The sequence below is a fragment of the Amphibalanus amphitrite genome, unplaced genomic scaffold, assembly GCF_019059575.1.
Source record: "Amphibalanus amphitrite isolate SeventyFive unplaced genomic scaffold, NRLGWU_Aamphi_draft 000120F_arrow, whole genome shotgun sequence".
In the NCBI taxonomy this organism is placed as follows: Eukaryota; Metazoa; Arthropoda; class Thecostraca; order Balanomorpha; family Balanidae; genus Amphibalanus; species Amphibalanus amphitrite.
Genome location: NW_024881615.1, coordinates 35,079 through 54,836, shown reverse-complemented (window position 1 = coordinate 54,836; position 19,758 = coordinate 35,079). Strand labels below are relative to the sequence as shown.

At 50.7% G+C, this 19,758-nt stretch overlaps 2 protein-coding genes, 1 long non-coding RNA gene and 1 other non-coding gene across 7 annotated transcripts; 3 read left to right on the top strand and 1 right to left on the bottom strand.

The window, feature by feature from the left end:
* The first annotated feature begins 846 nt into the window (after positions 1–846).
* LOC122381413 (endoplasmic reticulum-Golgi intermediate compartment protein 3-like) lies at positions 847–14,285 on the top strand. Of its 4 annotated transcripts, none has more exons than XM_043365536.1 (11): positions 847–984; positions 5,817–5,945; positions 6,518–6,676; positions 6,830–6,949; positions 7,091–7,196; positions 7,617–7,782; positions 8,050–8,107; positions 8,417–8,545; positions 10,931–11,037; positions 11,358–11,452; positions 11,707–14,285. In XM_043365536.1, the coding sequence occupies exons 2-11, from the start codon at positions 5,849–5,851 to the stop codon at positions 11,840–11,842; spliced, it is 1,173 nt and encodes a 390-aa protein (XP_043221471.1). In that variant the 5' UTR covers positions 847–984; positions 5,817–5,848; the 3' UTR covers positions 11,843–14,285. The 4 variants fall into 4 exon arrangements, with proteins under 4 accessions (XP_043221471.1, XP_043221468.1, XP_043221469.1 ...); XM_043365533.1 differs by lacking the exon at positions 847–984 and adding an exon at positions 1,020–1,032; XM_043365534.1 differs by lacking the exon at positions 847–984 and adding an exon at positions 1,130–1,141.
* LOC122381415 lies at positions 8,768–10,304 on the bottom strand. The gene is made up of 3 exons (XR_006256524.1): positions 10,183–10,304; positions 9,697–9,830; positions 8,768–9,072 (listed from the first exon to the last, which is right to left on the bottom strand). It is a non-coding gene; the product is annotated as an uncharacterized LOC122381415 (long non-coding RNA).
* Positions 10,526–10,597, top strand: Trnap-cgg. Its single transcript has one exon. It is a non-coding gene; the product is annotated as a tRNA-Pro (tRNA).
* Positions 14,286–14,715: 430 nt separating the features above from the next.
* On the top strand, positions 14,716–19,758 carry LOC122381410. Its single transcript, XM_043365528.1, has 5 exons — positions 14,716–16,272; positions 16,575–16,729; positions 17,311–17,461; positions 17,780–17,951; positions 18,684–19,758. The coding sequence occupies exons 1-5, from the start codon at positions 15,983–15,985 to the stop codon at positions 18,990–18,992; spliced, it is 1,077 nt and encodes a 358-aa protein (XP_043221463.1). The 5' UTR covers positions 14,716–15,982; the 3' UTR covers positions 18,993–19,758.

Genomic DNA, 19,758 nt, shown 5'->3' with positions numbered 1-19,758 from the left:
ATTTGCATTGTTGCCCTTGCGTGACGTCATTTGTGACGTCACAAGGGTCACAGTTTTTCTTCAATAACTCCCGATCAAATTGAGCTAGCGAGTCGGGAAAGCCACCAATGGACTCAGGAAGACCTGCCGAATCGAATGACATGCGACATGACCTCTTTCGACCAACTTCGTGACCTGGGGGTGCTGACCTGACCTTGACCTGAGGTCAACACCCTAAGTTGACCTGACCGGAACAAAAAGTATATCACTCGATGCGCCTGAGCTAGCTGAACACGATGATGCCAAAATCGCGGTTCTACGGCCAATTTTGGCGAAGTTATTTACCAAAAACCGAACCCGTGCCTTAGATCACTTGACCTGACCTCAGAGGTCACTGGTTGACCCGGGACCTTTACAGTGGGTTCCTACCAGTCACTCTGCATTATCCTTTGTCGCAAACGACCAATTTAACGCTTAATTCTAGTTTAATTAGCGGCGCATTAGCGAGGTGGGTTCAATCAACCCCCTCGGCCGGGGCAAATGTAGGTCCGGCGAGTGAATTTGAGGAATTCTGAAGATACGATCGTGTTCCCCACTCAATTCTGCGTAAGATGCCGGGTTCCGTATCTACGTAACTTGAACGTAACGGATGCGGCGGCCGCAAGCGTAAATCGAGGTCCCGAATTCCCTATTCCTCAACACAGGCGGCAGCCGTTTCTTGGTCTGCGCAATATGGCCGCCACCGTTAGACACTACGGCCAATAGGGTTCAAGCGGCATTGCTCCCCTGTGTAAAATACCGATTTTTAATAACAAATATTCTCTTGTTTCCTACATTTACTGCGCATTTGTGACATTTAAAGGTCGAATTAGCTTTGCACATCTGTTTAGCAGCCTTCGTTCTGCTGATGTTGGCTTCAAATTTCCATAGTAACGGCCAAAGCAACTGCTTCATTGACCAATAAAAGACTGTGGTCAAGAAAAGACGACAGTAAATCACGGGCTGGTAAATACGCTCGAACGAGTTTCGCAAGTCTACCATTTTATTTGCATTGTTTGTTGTTAGTTTGATCTACTTTATGGTGTAAATAATCCTGTTATTTTTTCAGCCTCCTAAATCTGTGTACTTTTTGCATAAAGGCGCTGGGCATTGAGCATACAAGGCACGCCCGTCCGTCGTTTTCATCCTCCCATTCCTCAGGACGTTCAAATCAAGGCCGTATATCAATTGATATTGATTTGAGGGTTCAAATCGGACGACGGTGAAAACAGGGCGCCTGGGGCGATTTGATCAAGGTTCGTTAAATTTACACGTGACATTTGGCATATGGAAGGCACATTGAGCGGGAGAAGTTCCAAATGTCACGTGACTAATATGCCTTCCGGCGCCCTGTTTTCACCGGCGTCCTTCAAATCGGGCCTGCCCCATGTCACTCTACTTTTGATTTTATACTTAAGTGGCCTCGGGACAATAGTGTCTCACAACTGCTTCATTTCTTGACTCTGGCTGCCATTTTTATAAAACATTTCTGGAATGAGGCTTAACGTAAAAAAAATATTGTAATATTTTTATTGATTAAAATGATGCGATATCAATATCCAAAAATATATTGAACAATGATTTAAACATAGCATGAGTTTGTGTGTCAGGTTACTGTTAAGTGGCATTGTAGCTGCATCCCCTACATAAACTCAGGCAGACTCAAACTGACTCGACCGACTCAAACCGATTCAGATCGACGCAGACTGATTCAAACAAACCCAGACCGGCTCAACCGACTCAAATCGATCAACTCAAATCGATTCCAATCGACTCAAACAGACTCAGGCAGACTCAAACTGATTCGGGCAGACTCAGACTGACTCAGATTGACTCAGAACGAATCAAAATGACTCAGACCGACTCAACCAACTCAAATTGATTCTGATCGACTCAGACAGACTCAGGCAGACTCAAACCAGCTCAGGCAGACTCAAACTGACTCAGGTAGACTCAGACTGATTCAGATCGACTCAGATAGACTCAGAACGACTCAAACTGACTCAGACCGACTCAACCAACTCAAATCGATTCTGGTCGACTCAGACAAACTCAGAACGACTCAGACAGCCTCAGACAACTCAAACCGACTCAGGCACACTCAAACTGACTCGACCGACTCAAACCGATTCGGGCCTGATGATTCAGGTCAAACTGATGGGTCTGTCTGAGTCGGTCTAAATCGGTTTGAGTCGGTTGAGTCGGTTTGAGTCTTCATGAGTCTGTATGAGTCGATCGGAATCGATTTGAGTCGGTTGATTCGATGTGAGTCAGTTTGAGTTGTTCTGAGTCGTCTAGCTGAATCAATCTGAGTCGATCTGAATCGGTTTGAGTCGGTCGAGTCAGTTTGAGTCTGCCTGAGTCTGTTTGAGTCGTTCCGAGTCTGTCTGAGTCGATTGGAATCGATTTGAGTCGGTAAGTCGATCTGAGTCAGTCTGAGTCGTTCTGAGTCTATCTGTGTCGGTCTGAGTCGATCTGAATCGGTTTGAGTCGGTCGAGTCAGTTTGAGTCTGCCTGAGTCGGTTTGAGTCGTTCTGAGTCTGTCTGAGTATCGGAATCGATTTGAGTCGGTCTGAGTCAGTCTGAGTCTTTCTGAATCGGTCTGAGTCTGCCTGAGTCGGTTTGAGTCTGCCTTAGTCTCTCTAAGTCGTTCTGAGTCTGTCTGAGTCGATCGGAATCGATTTGAGTCGATCGGAATCGATTTGAGTCGGTTGAGTCGGTCTGAGTTAGTTTGAGTCGGTCTGAGTCGATCTGAATCGGTTTGAGTCGGTCGAGTCAGTTTGAGTCTGCCTGAGTCGGTCTGAGTCTGTTTCTCAGTTGATACTGATAGCGTGGTACGTTATCTTCTCTTCCAGTGACGTCAAAGCATGCTTCGGCCTGGCACGGCGGCGTAATACAGGAAACCTTAACCTTGAACAAAAACATTACCGGTGACGCCAGGGTTACCGATACCCTGATTGGTTTTATTTATTATTTATTTATTTATTTCACGTCGCGACAAACCCATCCATTCGAGAACGGCTATTCCGGGCGTCATGTCATTTGGAAGATGTGATGGATAAAACATTCGCTCTTAGCACACGCATACAAAACACACTCACGGGTCCTCATCGCCATACTGCTCTCGGAGTAGCAGTGCTCGGTACTGGGCTTTGAACTGCCGCGGCCCCAGGCCTCGCACGGCTGGTGGCAGTGAGTTGTATGTTGTCACGGCTGAATAAAGAAACCGTCGGCGGCCTGACTCTGTGCGGATCGCTGGGGTCTCGAAAAAGTCAGCTTGGCGGGTCTCCCTACCATGAACACTGCGGCGGGTAACAATGCCTTCACGCAGCGACTCAGGCTGTCCCGTAGCTAGCATTCTCTTGAGCAGAGTCACCGAATGAAACCGCCACAAGTTCTCAGCAGAGAGCCACTTCAGGGTCTTCATGACATCGCTGACATGGTCATACCTACGTCGGCCAGACACCACCCGAGCACCGAAGTTCAGTAGCTTCTGAACTCTGGACAGCTGGGTCACACCGCAGCAGCCATAGACACTGATACAATACCGGACAATAGACACCGCCAGAGCCTGCACCAGTATTGTCAGTGTGTCCCTGGGCAGCGAGTGTCTACTGTGGCTTAAACCGCTCAGGATACCAGTGCCACGCCGTACGACATCGGTCACGTGATCTGAGAAAGACAGACTCTGATCAAACGTGACCCCCAAGTTTCGAACAGTGAGGGATCCCGTAACCTTAGCACCCATAAATTCAACTTCTATTGGCGGTAACTGACGGAGATTTTGCTTGGTACCCAATGTTATTAGTTGCGTTTTGTTAGCGTTCACTTTTAAACCGTTTTTCTGGAACCAGACTGAAAGAGCCGCTAAATCCTGTTCTAGACTCTGAACTATCGCTGCTGCATCACGAGGGCTTCCCATCACCGCCAACTGTGTGTCGTCCGCATACTGTACCAGACACCTGTCATGATTAGCGCAGTCGGGAAGGTACAGAGACATGAGACATGGTTGGTGGGGAAGTGACTACCTTCTATAGATGGCCTTGGTTCAATTCAACTCCTTCTCCTTCACTCCGCAACCCTCAGTCCGGGCTAGACAGGCAACTTTATCTCATGCGGGCCGCTCCCTTGGGGAGCACACCCGTAGCTGTGTGTAGTGAGTACTTCATCGTCGTCGTTTCTCTCTCCAGCCCTCAAGGGGGCGTAGCCGATGAGGCTCAATTGAGCGCGGTAGCCGGCAGCCAAGGCCGCCACCGCGCCATCGTCCCTCGCCATAGACGCTTCCAGGTGTATATTACCCAGGCGCCGCAGGCGGCGGCCTGCCAGCGCCGGGCATCGGAGCAGGACGTGTCGTGGAGTGTCCGCCTCTTCACGGCAGACGCGGCATCGGGCGGCAGGGCATCCACGTCATTACACTGCGGGCAGTCGGCCTCGGGACGGCGGCCGATGCGGTGCAGGTACTGCGTCGAGCCACTCAAGTGTCCTGCTCAGAGCTGGTGAATGTCAACCGCGACGGCACGGTCGGCCTCGAGGACGGAGCCGGGACGGCGGTCGGCCCATATCGAACGATACCAGCCGTCCGGCCAGCTCCGCTGCCAGGCGCGCGCAGCGTCTGGTGCGACGGCCTTGCATATCGTGCCAACGTCGATCGGAGTGTCATGTTGGGGTAGGGCGCTGGCCTCGCGGGCGAGAGCGTCCGCTCGCTCATTGCCGGGGAGCCCGCAGTGTGCGGGGACCCACTGCATGGTCACTGGCTGGCCCCCCTCGGTGAGCGCGGCCAGCAGTCTCCATAGTGAGTACTGTAGGCGGCTGGTTGGCCTGTCCTTTGGGGTGGGCTCAGCCCCAGGGACTCACTAGGTTGCCTGCCCAAGCCAATGTCCCTCCCTAATTCCTATCATCCTTCCAACTCCGAAATGGTCTTGTCAGACCGAAAGGGACTAGCCCAACAAAACAAAAGAAAACAGCATACAGGGACAAGATAATGAAGTATTAGATCTTTTAATCTCATGAGATGGGTACAGGGAACCGCAGCTACTACTGTAATGCAGTCCTCGGTCAATTGTCCTAGCATCCTTCCTTACAGGGAACTGCTGTAATTTTTTTTAGAATGTATGGACTGCTGACTGAAGCCCTCAGCTGCTCCTGTTCAGGGCCTGCAGGTTTTATTACTCAATGCCATCTACCTAATAATTACCTATAGAATATTACGGTACGCCGACAGCTGTTAAGCCTAGGCTCCACTACGCGGTTTTCCAGTGCGATTTTTCGATATTGCGATATCACGTTATCGCAAGAAAGTTCAGAATTCTGAATTCTTTTGCGATAATGGGATACATGAGAAACATGACATTGAGAAATGCATTCAGCACAAGAATCGTCAACGACTGGGACGCCCTGCCGTCCACAGTAGTGTCAGCCACATCGGTTGCTCAGTTCAAGGCGCAACTGGGCCGACACTGGGCCAATGAGATGCACGGCATCCCGAATCCCGGCCTCGCCTGTACCCTGTCACACATGCTGTTGTTGTTATTGTTGTTGTTGAGACCCCACGTAGCAGGGCCGCTACGTAGCCTCACGGCTCTGGAGGTACCTCGCGGCGGCTCCAGGGCCGCCACCACGCCGCTGCTCCGGGCTTCCTCCTCCCTCGGGTATATGTTGCCTAGGTGCCGTAGGCATAGTTGTATCAATGCTGGGCAGCGGAGCAGAATGTGTTCCGGCGTGTCTGCCTCCCCTTCGCCACAGCAGCCGGCCGGCCGACACGTCAGAACTGACAAACATAATTGCTGACACTATTTCAGAGTTGCAACAGGAATTGGCTTGCAAGCACAAAATGAGTGTGAAATCATTTTTAGATAAACTAAGAAACTTTGATGCTTATCCAAAGCCACTTGAGGATTTCAGAATCAAAACATGTGGTGGTGCCTCAGGTAAGTTGTTTTTGTAAACTTCTGTCAGCTACTTGTGCACTATTTTGTTCCTGAATGGTCAGAGCTGACTGTTTTGGCTGGAATCAGAGTCAGCCAAAGCATACCGACTCTAGGTTGTAGTTTATATTTATTGGCTTAAAGTCATGCTCTTAGCTTGCTTATTGATATTTTAGGTTCGTTTTTAACAGCCATGTTACATGGTTTAAGTTTATAACAATATTACTTAGAAACTCAAAGCAGCTTGTCATGGTCAGTCTTGTTCGAGATCCTGTGGGCTGTGGATATTGTAGGGGTCAGACCGCCTGTGCGTCAAACTGATAATCAAAGCCTCCAGTGCTCTCAGGCCAATGTGGGCCCTCTCACACCTCAGCATCAGGCACTCAAAGGTCGGCGTAGTCCTGTGAAAGTGTTGGTGAACTCGTACGTCGAAAAGAAAACGCTGTGAAGGGTTTCAAGGTCACTGTAGATTAGTTGACTCTGCAGCCCTTATGAATTCTCGCTCTCGCTATATTCTCTCGCCTGTGTCATAGTCAGGACAAACCCAGGCTAACAGAGCGTGTCCATATTCGCAGTGACTCTGATCAGCGGCATCATCATCCTGCTGCTGTTCATCTCGGAGGTCCGCGACTTCATGGCCGTGGAGCAGGACGAGGAGCTTCTGGTGGACACCACGCGCGGCGAGAAACTGAAAATCAACGTGGACGTCATCTTTCACAACATAGGCTGCAACTGTGAGTTTCAGTTGTGTTGTAAACCAAAGTCGGTTGTCAGGCTTGTATAAATGTATACAAGTGTCAGAAATTCTTGGTGTCAAGCTTTTGCTCTGTGTGCATTTCCAGGTTATCATGAGTTTGTTGCTGATCTACCTATTCTTGATGTTCCAGATGTTTCCATCGATGCAATGGATTCTTCAGGAGAATCACAAGTTAATGTCGAGCATAACATATTCAAGCGTAAACTGGACCTCGAAGGAAAACCTATCGAAGATCCAGAGAAAGAACACAGTAAGTCTCCATGTAGCCATGCATTGTGACGATAGTCTACACTTTCGTTTCCGTAGATGGCGCCCCAGTCAGCTGATTTTCGATAACTAGCAATGGATTCATGAGCTAGTATAACCGCGTGATTTTCCTCGTGGTCCACAGAGCTGGGCTCGGCGGCTACTCAGAAGGCCAACACCACCACTGACGTGGCCGTCGCCAAGAAGGACGAGTGTCTCAGCTGCTACGGCGCGGAGACCGACGAGCGCAAGTAAGAGACTGATAGCTGGGTTGGGGGATTTTGTCTTGTCCTTTTCTTCCCTTCCCTTACCCTTCCGCGGTATCTCTTTCATCGATCCATGACAATCCATGAATTTCATCTAGCTTATCCATGAAAAATACCCTCGTCAGATGCTGAATCGTCGTCTTGCATGTACAATTTATGAGATGATGTCGGCAATTTAGTAAGTGTTTTGACTCATAAGCCGTATTCATTTGTTCACCTTACGTTTTCCGTAGATACTGCCAGTGATTACCACAAGCGGTGGGAAGACATAGCTCTTCTGAATCTCGCAATGTTTGACGTGAATGAACTTGGTACTAGTTGTAGAGTCGGTAGAACCAATTTCGAGTGTAGTCAGCCACTTTGGTAGAGCGATAATTTCACGGCTGTATCGACCGTCCCTGTCAGGTGCTGTAACACGTGTATGGAGGTGCGCGACGCCTACATGAAGAAGGGCTGGGCGATGCCCAGCCCGAACAGCATCGACCAGTGTAAGGGGCTGAAGCTGAACGACGCCGACCTGAAGGCCCTGCAGGAGGGCTGTCAGATCTACGGCTACCTAGAGGTCAACAGGGTGAGTGACCCGACCCAGCATGGATATCTGAGTGGGAGTGGTCAGCTGAGCTTGAGCTGCATTGTGGCTTGGCTGAATCTGCTCTTGTGGACATAACGTTGTTCGTGATTATCCTATTGTAATTGCTACAAATTGTGCAAGATTTCATCAATGCTTCATCGCTTGTAAACACTGCTGACTGCTGAGACAGCACACTGTTTCCCAAACGTGTCGGTGGCATTTGGATGGACTCAGATAACATACTTGCCCTGTGTATGTGTGCCGCAGGTTGGGGGCAACTTTCACATTTCACCCGGACGCAGCTACCAGCACGGACACATTCACGGTACGGGACCTTCCCTTTTAGCGCATCGTTGATCGAGTTCGATTAATGAATTGCCTCAATTGGTCATGGACCTAAATTTTACTACTTCTGAACGATTTTATCAAAAAGGTGTACCATTTATCAGGGAATGTCGGGCCTATTTTACTTTTGTATCAGCCAAAACTAAATGCTCGCCGATGTCGGTTTCAAAAACATTATTTCATGCTTGTTTACGATCGTTAATTGTGCTAAACGATCATCGTGCTTTCAACCAGCGGCAGTACCGCATGCATTAACCCAACGACTACGTTCTACGATCGCCCGTTTCAGTGCACGACATGCAGCCGTTCTCGGCGCGCGAGTTCAACCTGACGCACACGATCCGTCACCTGTCGTTTGGCCAGAACGTGCCGGGCAGGACCAACCCGCTGGACGGACTGCAATCGGTCGCCGAGAAAGGTGAGATGTCAGTGAGCGGCGCGCCGCACGCGCTACGGGCAGACGGTTACCGTCCTTTCAGCCAGAAGCTGTCGATGTGGCGTGTAGTCTTGATTTTGTTAGTTGTTACATAGAGCAGGTATTAAAAGCTGATTGGTATTAAGCGAAGGTGGAAGCGTGAAAATAGAGACGGGCGTACAGTTGCGTTATGCTATGTTGACAGGCGAGAGACAAACAAGACTGTTGATATACTGTGGTTATTTTATTACACAATGCACACTACAAAACAGCGTTTCCTGCTCAACCCATTGCAATAACCATATGAGGTGGCTGAGGATACCATACATATGATTCAGTACGGGATTTCAAGTGGCCATTTGAATTCCCGGTATCACACTAAACACTCGCGAGACAGCATGGCGAAGAAGGGGCGACATGGTCAACACCGAATGCCCGTGCCTATCGCCATGAAGGTGCCGAACGTGCCGCCTCCCTGCAACATCACCTTGCCCACGTTGTTGATAAGCTCCCGGCCTCGCAGCCCGTACCTGAAGCAGATACAATGGGTTAATCAATCTGGTTTTTGGTATAACGTTTATCTAGCTTGGTGGGGTCACGCCTTCCCAAATCATGTCATGGCAGTATGATGAGTATTGTGCATTTTTATGAAATATTCAATTTTTTTAATGAACTGATTCCTTGGCCCATGCAAAGTGAATCATGTTATGCGGGTCCCGACTGTTTACCCCTCGTGTGCAAACTCTAGAATGGAAGGCATCGTTCAGAGTTGTGTGGACTATAAGCGGTTGACACAATCAGAGATAGACTGCCCCATTTTCAAGCCTATCTGGCTTGTGATGCAACCACTGCCACATAACATAAAGCAGGCAATCACCATTAGATGTAAGAGAAATCAAAGATCCTTGGTTTGGAATCTTATCATTGGCCAGCTGAGCAGATAAGTCTCTCTGATTTGTGTGGGTTTTTTCTACTAGACTCCATCTGGGCTGTAAACAATGTTATTCTTCCTATTGTTTGATAAGAGATGCATTTATTGGTTGACATTTGTTTCATTCACAATTTTAAGATTTATAAGGTGTTAATCCTAATTATTTGTTTTTCATAATATCAAACAATGCTCCCACTATTTATCCTGCTTGTCTGTCACTAACCTCAGGGCAGAGAATCCTCCAAATAGCGCACCACTTGCCATTCCGACACAAAATCCAATGCCAAATCCCATCTTCATCTTGTCAAAACAGCTTGGCCCCTGGGCCCCATATCCAGCAGGGATCGGCATTGTGGCCTGAAACATGTCATATGAATATGTGAATGAAGAACATGATCCCTTTGGCTGTCTTGACAAATATGAAAAAAAAATGATGCATGCATACCTATCTAATTCAGCTAAACAGAGATCTAATACAAGTAACACTTTGATTTCAGTGCATGGCTTTTATCTGACACAGTGACATGACAGATAATTGCAATAAGGCTAGATGGTTACTAAACCCTCTTAGCCAGAAAGTAATTTGTGTTTTCCTGCCAACAAAGTGACTATCAGAGGTCCGCCTTCCATGTTGATGTAGTGAGGTGGCACATCCACATTGCTATGAGCCCACTGCCCACTACTATTTGACCGTAAATTTAATTCTTACGTTTGCAACAATCTAGCAGTTCTAAAAGTGTTTTGTACTTCAACTTAGGCGATTTCCCAGCGCTTATCACTTATCACCGGTGTCAGCTCGTGCGCGTGCGGCGAAAACTGCGCCGTATTGGTATGGGCGCCGCCATGTTGCGTAGGCGCCGCCTGTTTCTGCTTTTCGAATTTCGATGTCTTCTTTAAAAGGTGGTGATATATAGCAAGCCAAATTTTATACTTCGTTTTTATTTTTGAACAGTCATGATAAATATTACCCCTCTGCATCACATTTTTATTTTTGTGGTTAATGTCAGCTGCTCATGTATGGTTAGAAGCGCTATTTGGACGTTCCCTGCACCGGCTCGTTGGTCTAGGGGTATGATTCTCGCTTCGGGTGCGAGAGGTCCCGGGTTCAAATCCCGGACGAGCCCAACGATTTTGCAGGAGGTGGTTCCACACTTCCACCGCGGTTCCCTGAGCGAGCCCGAAGTAGGCACTAGGGCCTAGGCTGTGGCATCCATATTTCCATTCAAAGACTACGTCATTGACCACGCCTGCGTATGTGGCTAGTGGACACCACAGCTGTCTATGCCGTGCTATGGATGGCGACCCCGCGGTGGGGTGGGGGCAACAGGGACTGGTTACTGGAAACAGGTTATCTCGCTCCTATTTTACTTTATTGCACATTAGCTAAGATGTGTAAATAATAAACATAGCGGTGGTCACTAGTTACCTATCTGATTTCGTTCCTCTCTCCCGGCCAGGCGGCACCATGTACAAGTACTTTGTGAAGATTGTGCCGACCATGTGGCAGAGGCGAGACGAGTTCACGCTGTTCACCAACCAGTTCTCCGTCACCCGCTACCACCAGGTGAGTACGGACCAGGGCCTTGGAACTGCCGCGGTGGGACGCGTGCGGAGGGGCGGCTGGAGGGAGGAGAGGGGCGGCATTAGTGTGAGGGCAAAATGTAGGATAGAAATAGCTGGGGGACTGTGAGCTTCAAAGTCAGCTGGGGTTTGAATATGAGTGATGCGTAGGATTACGGGTAAAGTTATAGCGAACATGAAAGGGAGAAACGAAGCGATAGTTCATTTCAGTTCCGTGCGATGTCCTTTCCACACAGGAGGCTGAGTAGTGAGTAGGTAGCTCAGGTGCTATCTCACTGACGTATCATGTGTGGTTTATTGCAGGCTCTGAACGAGTTTTCGGACGGCAGCTCCGCCCCCGGCGTGTTCTTCTCGTACGAGTTCGCACCGCTCATGGTGAAATACACCGAAAGAGTCAAGTAAGTCAGTTTGAATGGTCCGCTGGACTAGCAAGACTTTTTGCTGTGTGTGTTCAGCTAAACAGATCACCTGGATTGAATCTGCGTACCTCATGTTTTTCACGCCCTGTGAGAGCCGCCCAGTCTGGGCAGTGCCGAGTGCATGTGGTTTGAGCGAAACGTGCCTTGCTGAGCGGTTAGATCTGAGCGGTGTGTGATCTGAGCGTTGTATGGTCTGAGCGTAGTGAGCTGAGCGCGGTGTGTGCTGCCGGCAGGTCGGTGGGCCACTTCGCCACCAACCTGTGCGCCATCGTGGGCGGCGTGTTCACCGTGGCTAGCCTGCTAGACGCCGCCATCTTCCACTCAGTGCGTGCCATACAAAAGAAAATAGAACTAGGCAAGCAACGCTGACCGAGCCGTCACTAGTCGCTAAATGCAGAGGAATAGACCACTCTTTTGCGCAAGCTAAGTGCGAAAGTGCAACGCTCAGTTAGTGAAAATACTGATGTGAAAATAGAACTGAGCGATTCAGGTTGCCCGACACTGGCAGTGTACTGTGCTGGTGGAACGGGACTGACCGGACACCGAGTGAAAATAGGTCGCTATGCCGCGGCGGTCGCCCCGCTCCGCGTGCATCCAACGCACAAGTGTTGACGGAAAAAGCTGTCTACGCTACCGTACCACCGGAACCTGACTGCAGTACACAGGTCACCGTACAGTGGGTGGGCCTGCTGCTGATCAGGTTTTTGGGGCACTAGGACCGGTCGGCCGGGTCGCCAGGGAGTGCTGGATTGACCCGGCGTGCCCCGCTGATGACATCGATCGCAGCGGGTCGGTGGGAGTGCGGACTAGGGTACACCGTTAGAGGACATACACAGCCCCCGGTCCCGAATTCTGTGATGTCCCGGGCCTGTGGGTACTGAGGGATGACTGAAGGCGCTCAGACAGAACCGAAGGACGTTTGGTGACGTATGGTGGCAAGCACCGTCAAATGCCATCGTAGGATTATCAGAGGAAGCCAGTGTGTGACAAATATGGTGTAGTAAGGACGAGGTCCAATTGTTCTGCGATTCGTTCAAAAGAGCAGCTTTGAAATGGGCATCAAAAGCCATGTTTGTCATGCTTTACCAGCTACTTCTTATTTATTGTGGATACCCGCTTAGCGTTTTGATATTTTTTTCCGTTATTAGCTTTAGATTACTTACGATTGTGGTTACTTCACGTATACATATATCTGGATGAGTACGGTAAACGCCTAAACGGTACTTCACCATGATAAAAATAATCAGCCTAAACTCTTATTCCTCACTGAAACGCGTATTTTAGGAGTTTTGCATATTTACTGGTTAACTAGACGATATTGGAGAATAATTCCCCAATCCCTATGTCCCGAAAAGCGCACGTAGGTATATTTCTTTTGGATGCATCCGAGCGGTGTATTTTATCCTCAGCTGATGAGGTCCGGCTTAAGTGTGATGATTTTACGATGGTCGTTTGTTTGGGTTGTGTCTATTCGTTGTGTTACCGTCCGTGTGCTGCAGTGTGACGGGAAGAGGTGGGTTTTGTGTGAAGTGTTTATTATTTAAATACCACATGATCATTACAGCTGCTCCAACACGTGAACGTTGGAGGGTGTGTCGTGGTCATGGCATGTATCTCAGTGGAACGGACATTAGAAATTGTGGTATTCGATGATGCTGTTTGATAAAATGTACGCACTGATGAACTACTGCCTTAGAATTCCAGAGTTATGAAGTGTCCCTTTTGTATTGCTGTGTGTTTGTCGCACTGACGTGAAGTGACCGCAGTTGTTACTTCTCCGTTGGCATTTGGTGCTGGGCTTTCTGGACAGTATTTATTATATTGCCCGTTATGGATGGGCTGACAGGGGACGCTTACGTCATACGTGAACACAATATCAGCCATAGAAGCGACAAAACATGGTAAATTTTATGCTGTAATGGCGATGTGAATGACCACCTTAAAGGGACACTCCCACCTTAACATTAGTTTTGAGTTGAGATAGCCAAATTGGTGGCCATGGCCTGCAAATACCGGTTTGGGCACTCACAACATCGACAAATGCTTTAATTCGGAGATATGTAATTTCAAACTTGCAGTTTTCGGATTCTAAGGGGCTAGTGCATTGGTATGCCCCCTTAGAATTTGTGACGTCAGCGGAGATCTAACGATTTTTAAATCTTTTACTAAAACGTTTGGTAGCACGCGGTGGTATATGCTGCTTTGCGCGCAACAAATGCCGCACTTTCAAATAAAGTCGCTAGGAACAGCGGAGATCCCAAAAAGTAAACAAAAGTAAAAGTCTAATATCTTGAAAACCGGTGAATATTTTTCGATGAAATTTGGTAGATATTCGTTTTCGCTCTTTCTGAACCGAGCGACATCACTTTCGTGCCAATTCATTAACTTTTTTGAAGGTGGGAGGGTCCCTTTAATGGATGTCGGAATTTGTCTCGACACCCGTTTGGCCCTGTTCAGTTATTGATTAGTCTAAAGCCGTGGATTGCCTTTCGCAGCATGCTCTTCCTGGGATTGGGGGCGTGCACCTGCATATAGTGACATTCACCCGTGTGTGAGTGTGTTTGCAAACTTTATCAAACTTTTAGTAATGCGAGATGTTAATTGATTTGTGAGCTGCACCATTCACCCATTTATCACCAATGTGTTATCCAATTGTGCATGCGACCAGCGCCAAACATTTCATGCTTTTCTGCTGTTTCTCTTTACAAAAAGGAACTCAACATTGGCTGCACCCAAGATTCTTACAGACAGGCTGCACCCATCGCCATTCCTGTATGACTACCGTTTTCTAAATACATGAGTGAGGATTTGATCTATACTTGTTTACTGGTTCCGCACGCCAAGGTTACCAAGGTCATCCAGGGAGATCAATGCTGAGGCTGATTTATTTTTCGATAATCCTGGTAAGTGACGAAAACTGATAATATGAAACCCCGACCCTGGGCAGTTATTTTTCGGCCGCCGATTGATGTAATCATCTGTCGCTCTGCTGTGGGCGGGGCGGCCGTTCGAACTGGTTAGACGGGTCTGGGACAGGGACCGGCAGTGGGAGCGACACTGACCCGACCCGTTACCTCGAGCTGGGACCGGGACGGGACACGGACCGGGATACCAGCCCGGCTGGACGGGGACGGCAGAGTGACCGCCCGTGCTGCGCGACCGGCCGGGTCTGACCGGATCGGCGACCGGCGCGGCGGGCCTTGAGACTGGATCCAGGTCACTGGGGAGAGGGTGACCGGGGGGGGGGGGGAGAGATAGAGCTCCAAGCAGCCGCCGCTGCGAATACACCGGATAGACGGCGTGGGTGGGGGATAACTTCCCATAGTGGGCCGCTTCCCGTCACTTTCTAATCGACGAGGTGAAGGCGTTTCGTGATCATAACTGTCACGAATGGCATGGTGAATGGTTGTAACGTTCACAGTGTCTTCGTGACGTCAACTTTATTGACCCCGCCAGACTGCGAAATGGCTAGAAAACGTGGGAATAAAATCATGTAGCGGCATTTCAGTGATCGACGAATTGCTCAAACCATGCACGACTCAATGCGCTCGGCAGACATGACGATAGGGACGAATGACGCTCAGTCCAGAAGTTCCAGCTTTAGGGTAAGGGTCCTCTGATATGGCTTACGTTGGACGTGTGATGGTCTTGTGTCGCTACGCTCAGCAGCGGACCAATCTACCCGCTTGACCTCCATGTTCCCAAACAAAAACACATGGCGTGTGCATCTCTGCGGAACACGCGACGGCGGAAGCGTGAGCGGGAGGTGGAACATGGTTGGAACAGCATCACCAGCCGCAGAAGAGTCGGCGGCGGCCACTAGATGTCGATGGTGACGGTGCACGCCGCGCCGACACCGGCCCACCGTCGGTCAGCCGGTCAGCCGGCCGGTCAGTCGGTCGGTCGGTCCGCGGCGTCAGTCGGGCCTGGCGCGTGGACCGAGCGACTCCGGTGCGGAGAGCGGCGGTCGGTCGGTCGGTCGGTCGGTCGGGGTCGGTGCACGGTGAAAGGTGGACGGTGCACGGCTGGTTGACAGACGGTGAACAGTGATTTAGTCAATACTCGGCAGTGCCTGGTGATACACGGACCGACTGAGCAGCGTGCCTCCGAGTGGTCGGGCGTCGACCTGCAAAAGTGCATGCTTTTCATATACCGTTTACTGACCTCAGAATCGACCTCTTAGCTTACGGGTGTAATAAAAGCTCTCTGAAAAAGAATGCCGATAAACTAGCTCAGCCCTCCGGAGCCAGATCCATCGGGCTCATTGGGACGAGCCGTCCTGAACACTGAACGGTGTTGTAGAAGTGACCGCAGACTGAAGATTTCGTCACTGACTGCCGTCCGACGTCTCTCCGCCGACTGGGCCCTCGGGCACCCATAGCCGTTCACCACAGTCCTAACTGTGCACTGTGGTCACCAGTAGCCTTACATCCTCCACATCGGGCGTACCGATCGAACGTACCGCCTGTCCTCTCCACTCTACCGCTACCTCGCCAGATCTCCTTCACCATGATCTCCATCATCATCTACCGCATGTTCTTCAGCGACGGCCGCCACAAGGGGCTGTACGTCCTCACCATGACTGCCTACTACACCATGTGTTTCCTGTTGGTGTCCGGGCCGCTGGCCATGCTGTCGGAGGAGGAGGAGGGCCCGCCGCTGCTGCCGGTGGCCGAGGTGCCGCTCTCGGAGGTCACCACGGCTGAACTCCGGCGGAGGAACGTTACAGACCGGTGGGCCCTACGCGGCCGGCTGGTGGAGCGCTACTGCCAGGAGGCCGGTGTCGCCAGGGCGCACAGGTGGGTCCGGCAACTGTGCTGGTGATTTATTTCAGTGACACTGAAATTACGCTCATCGCCGATCAGTTAATTTGAAAGACTTGGACGATACTTAGGTACCAGTGGATTACGTAATACGTGCAGCCCACAATGTTTACTTTTTTATTGTGTTGATTTTAGGTTCTCGTTTCCCATGGGCTAATTCTCACATCATTACTGTTGCTGACTTTCGTGTCTGTGTCAACACCTTTTTGTCATATAAACCTGTTTTTGTTCCCGTATGACCCTATTTGACCGTTCCCACTTCATGTCACTCATCTCAGCCGGCCCGGCCCCAACATCCGCGGCTTGCTGATCTCCAGTCACCACAAACTAGCCTCGTGCGCCGACGGGGACACCGGTGACCACTTCTGGCTTAGGACATTCACGAGACTGGCTCGTGCCGACCCCAGCCACCGCTGCGGAGAGCGACCCAACGGTACGCGAGAGGGAAAATTGGACATGGAGCGGGGTCAGCGTCAGGTGGTGTAGTCGGGACGTGTGTTTTTATTGTAGCGAGTTGATGACCGAGTCGTGCCGCGTTATAAGACCGGCCGTGCTGTTGTGGCCGTGTGCTGCCGATGGAGCGGGTGATACGACAAACGCTGACCTGTTTTATCACTAATCTCAAATGTAACCTCCTGGACCGTTTCGACTTAGATGTCAACTGTGTTATCAGCCCGCGTGTCATGTCCCGTTCAGGGACTCGTTTCGGCGCCGGGGTCAATTGTCCAACGTGGCTCAGCCGCTCCCCGACAGACCTTACCCGCTGCAGGTGGACGCTAGACACCGTTCGTTCTCTGGTCCCCGCCCCTCTCGCTTCCCTATAGACTGGACCCACCGACCCTTTCTCTAGCTCTGACCCAACCCACTTTTCCCCTATAAACCTGAGCCCTGACCCACTGCATTGAATACAGGACGGCGAATGCTTTCTCTACCCCCCCCCCCCCCACTGCAGACACGGGCCGCCCCGCCACACCACAGGGGAGCTCTTCTCTGACTTACGTCTCTCCCCTACAGACGACCTAACCCGCTGCCGGGAGGACGCCCGCCGCCTGCAGGCACTGAAGGACGGCAGCTCCGGCAGCCCGTTGGACTCTGCCGACTGGACCCATGTGGTGACCGTGAGCCATCCTTACTCGAGGCTAGCAGCAGCCTACCTCAGGAAACCGTGAGTGAGCGCTCTCCGTTCCCAGATTCAGAGCACGATAGTCACATGAGTGCTCTTAATCTGTCATATTCTGACCTGCGAGCGGCCACATACCTATTCTAAGGTGGACTGGCGTGTGCATTATAGTCACACGCGGTGCAAGCTTCAGGACCGCCAAAAGTGAATCAAAGCATCACCAGTATGCTCCCTACCTACCACCTATCACTAAAGATAAGAAGTAAGAACGAATACAGTTTTCCATTTCAGCTACGGCTTCGTATCTGAATTCACCAACCGTTTGAATGACGTGTTTTTCTTACCTACCGTCTCCCCACTCAGGTTCCCCAAGGCGACCTCGTCATTTCCCGAGGCGGTGCACGCGCTGACCTCTGGCGACGCCGGTCTGCCGGAGGGCCTCGGACCGCTGACGGTGACCTGTGACCTCTGCGGGGTCACCGGCCGGCGGCTAGTCATACAGGCCGAGACGGAGGACGAGGAGCTGCAGGAACTGGTGAGGAACTGTCGGGGAGAGGAAGGGACGTGGGGGTTGACCGGAGGCTGGGGAGGGACAGGGGTATACTCAGAGGTCGTGTACTTCTGAATGGCACGATCTCACGATGCCAGGTTACGGAAGATGAGTGGCAGTCATGAGATTCAATAATGCAGCCGTGAAGGCAGCGTGGGCACAAACTACTAACCATGCGCTGGGTCAACAGCCGTCGGGAAACTGCAATGACGGGCAAAGCAGTAACCCCACGACTGGAAACTGGAAGCATGCATTAACAATCACTTGAAACAATAAAAATTGCAACACCATTACAAAACACCAGCAAAAATGTCAAAAAACTGGAGACTGCAACATCGCACACAAATGTAACTCTCATCACAGGAGACTGCAATGCCTCACACAAATAGTAGCACCATGTATGAACAGGAGACTGCAGCTCCCCATGCACCGCTAACACCAATTATCAGAGACTGCAACACGCTCTACAAAGACAACACCAAGCTCCGGAAACTGCTACATTGCAGTCGGGCGGTAACACAGGACTTGGCAAAAGCCGCTTATGCTCGCAGAACAATGATACTGCAACTCGGAGTACACAAAGAACATCCAACAGCGGCCGTTATCACTCCATGCATTGGAGACCCGACCACTCTGTCCCCTTCCCGGCCCCGAGGGGGAGTTCATCTTTCAATACTGGCGTCATTTGTTGACTTTTGTGATTCCCTTTCTCCGCAGGGCCGTCAGTGGGGTATCTCTGACTACCTGCGGCGGCCGGCGCCGAACCCGCGCAGCCCGGCGGCCCGGGCGGCGGCGGCCGGTCCCAGCCCCTCCACAGTCTCCCAGCTGCTCGGCCAGCTGTCGGCTGACCAGCTGCGGCAGCTGCAGCGGCTCTACCGGGCCGACTTCGAGGCGCTGTCCTTCTACGACCCGGCAGAGTTCCAGGGATCAGCCGCGTCACCGCCGGACTACAAAGAGCCAGTGCGGATACCGGTGCAAGAGCTGACACGTAAAATGAGCCAATCAAAGGACCTGGAGGGTCTGTAAGATGTCTGAAGGGTCCGTAAGTGGCCAAGCAGTTGGATCTCGGCAATGTGATGACAAATTCAACCGATGAGAGTGGTGTATGGTTCTGCCAGGGAGGTGAAGGACTCCATTGGTGCAGTGGCCACAGAATCTCCTACGACTGATAGCTTCGTACTTAGCCACGAGGGCTGCTGCCGGGGTTAGTCTCCGATAGCCATGAACCAGCCCCCAACTGCCGTACCCTGGGGGTAGGGTTATCCGGAGATATCGGAGAATCAGGGGAGCGCTGCCTGCGATTGAAGATGAACGTGAAACCCTGCACGGACCAGTCAATGTAGATATGACCTCGTTCTTACCGCTCCTATAGAAGGCGATTGTCATGCAGGAACGAAGCTTGAGGCTAACTTTCATCGATAAGATGGACTCAAGATCGCAGATAACGTGATTGTTGCTCGTCTACAAAGACATCCAGCTATTTGTGAGGGGCGACCAAAGCACCGTGATTTGTGCCGATATAACCAGTTCGCGCTGTGAACATACACAATTACGCTCTCACAAGAGACAATAGGGAAATCGGCACGGGATAGTTACCCTGAATCGTACTTCTGTGGGTACTGACTGATATCGTGCGTGCTATTGTTACTTGTTATAGATGTTACTTAGGATAGCGGAGGTTCCTGTGTAGTTTTCATTCAGAACCGGGCATTGACGCGGATACATGACAAAAATACTGCCGATGTCATTCATGTATGGTGCACGCTGTGTAATAAACCAAATCACAATCGAT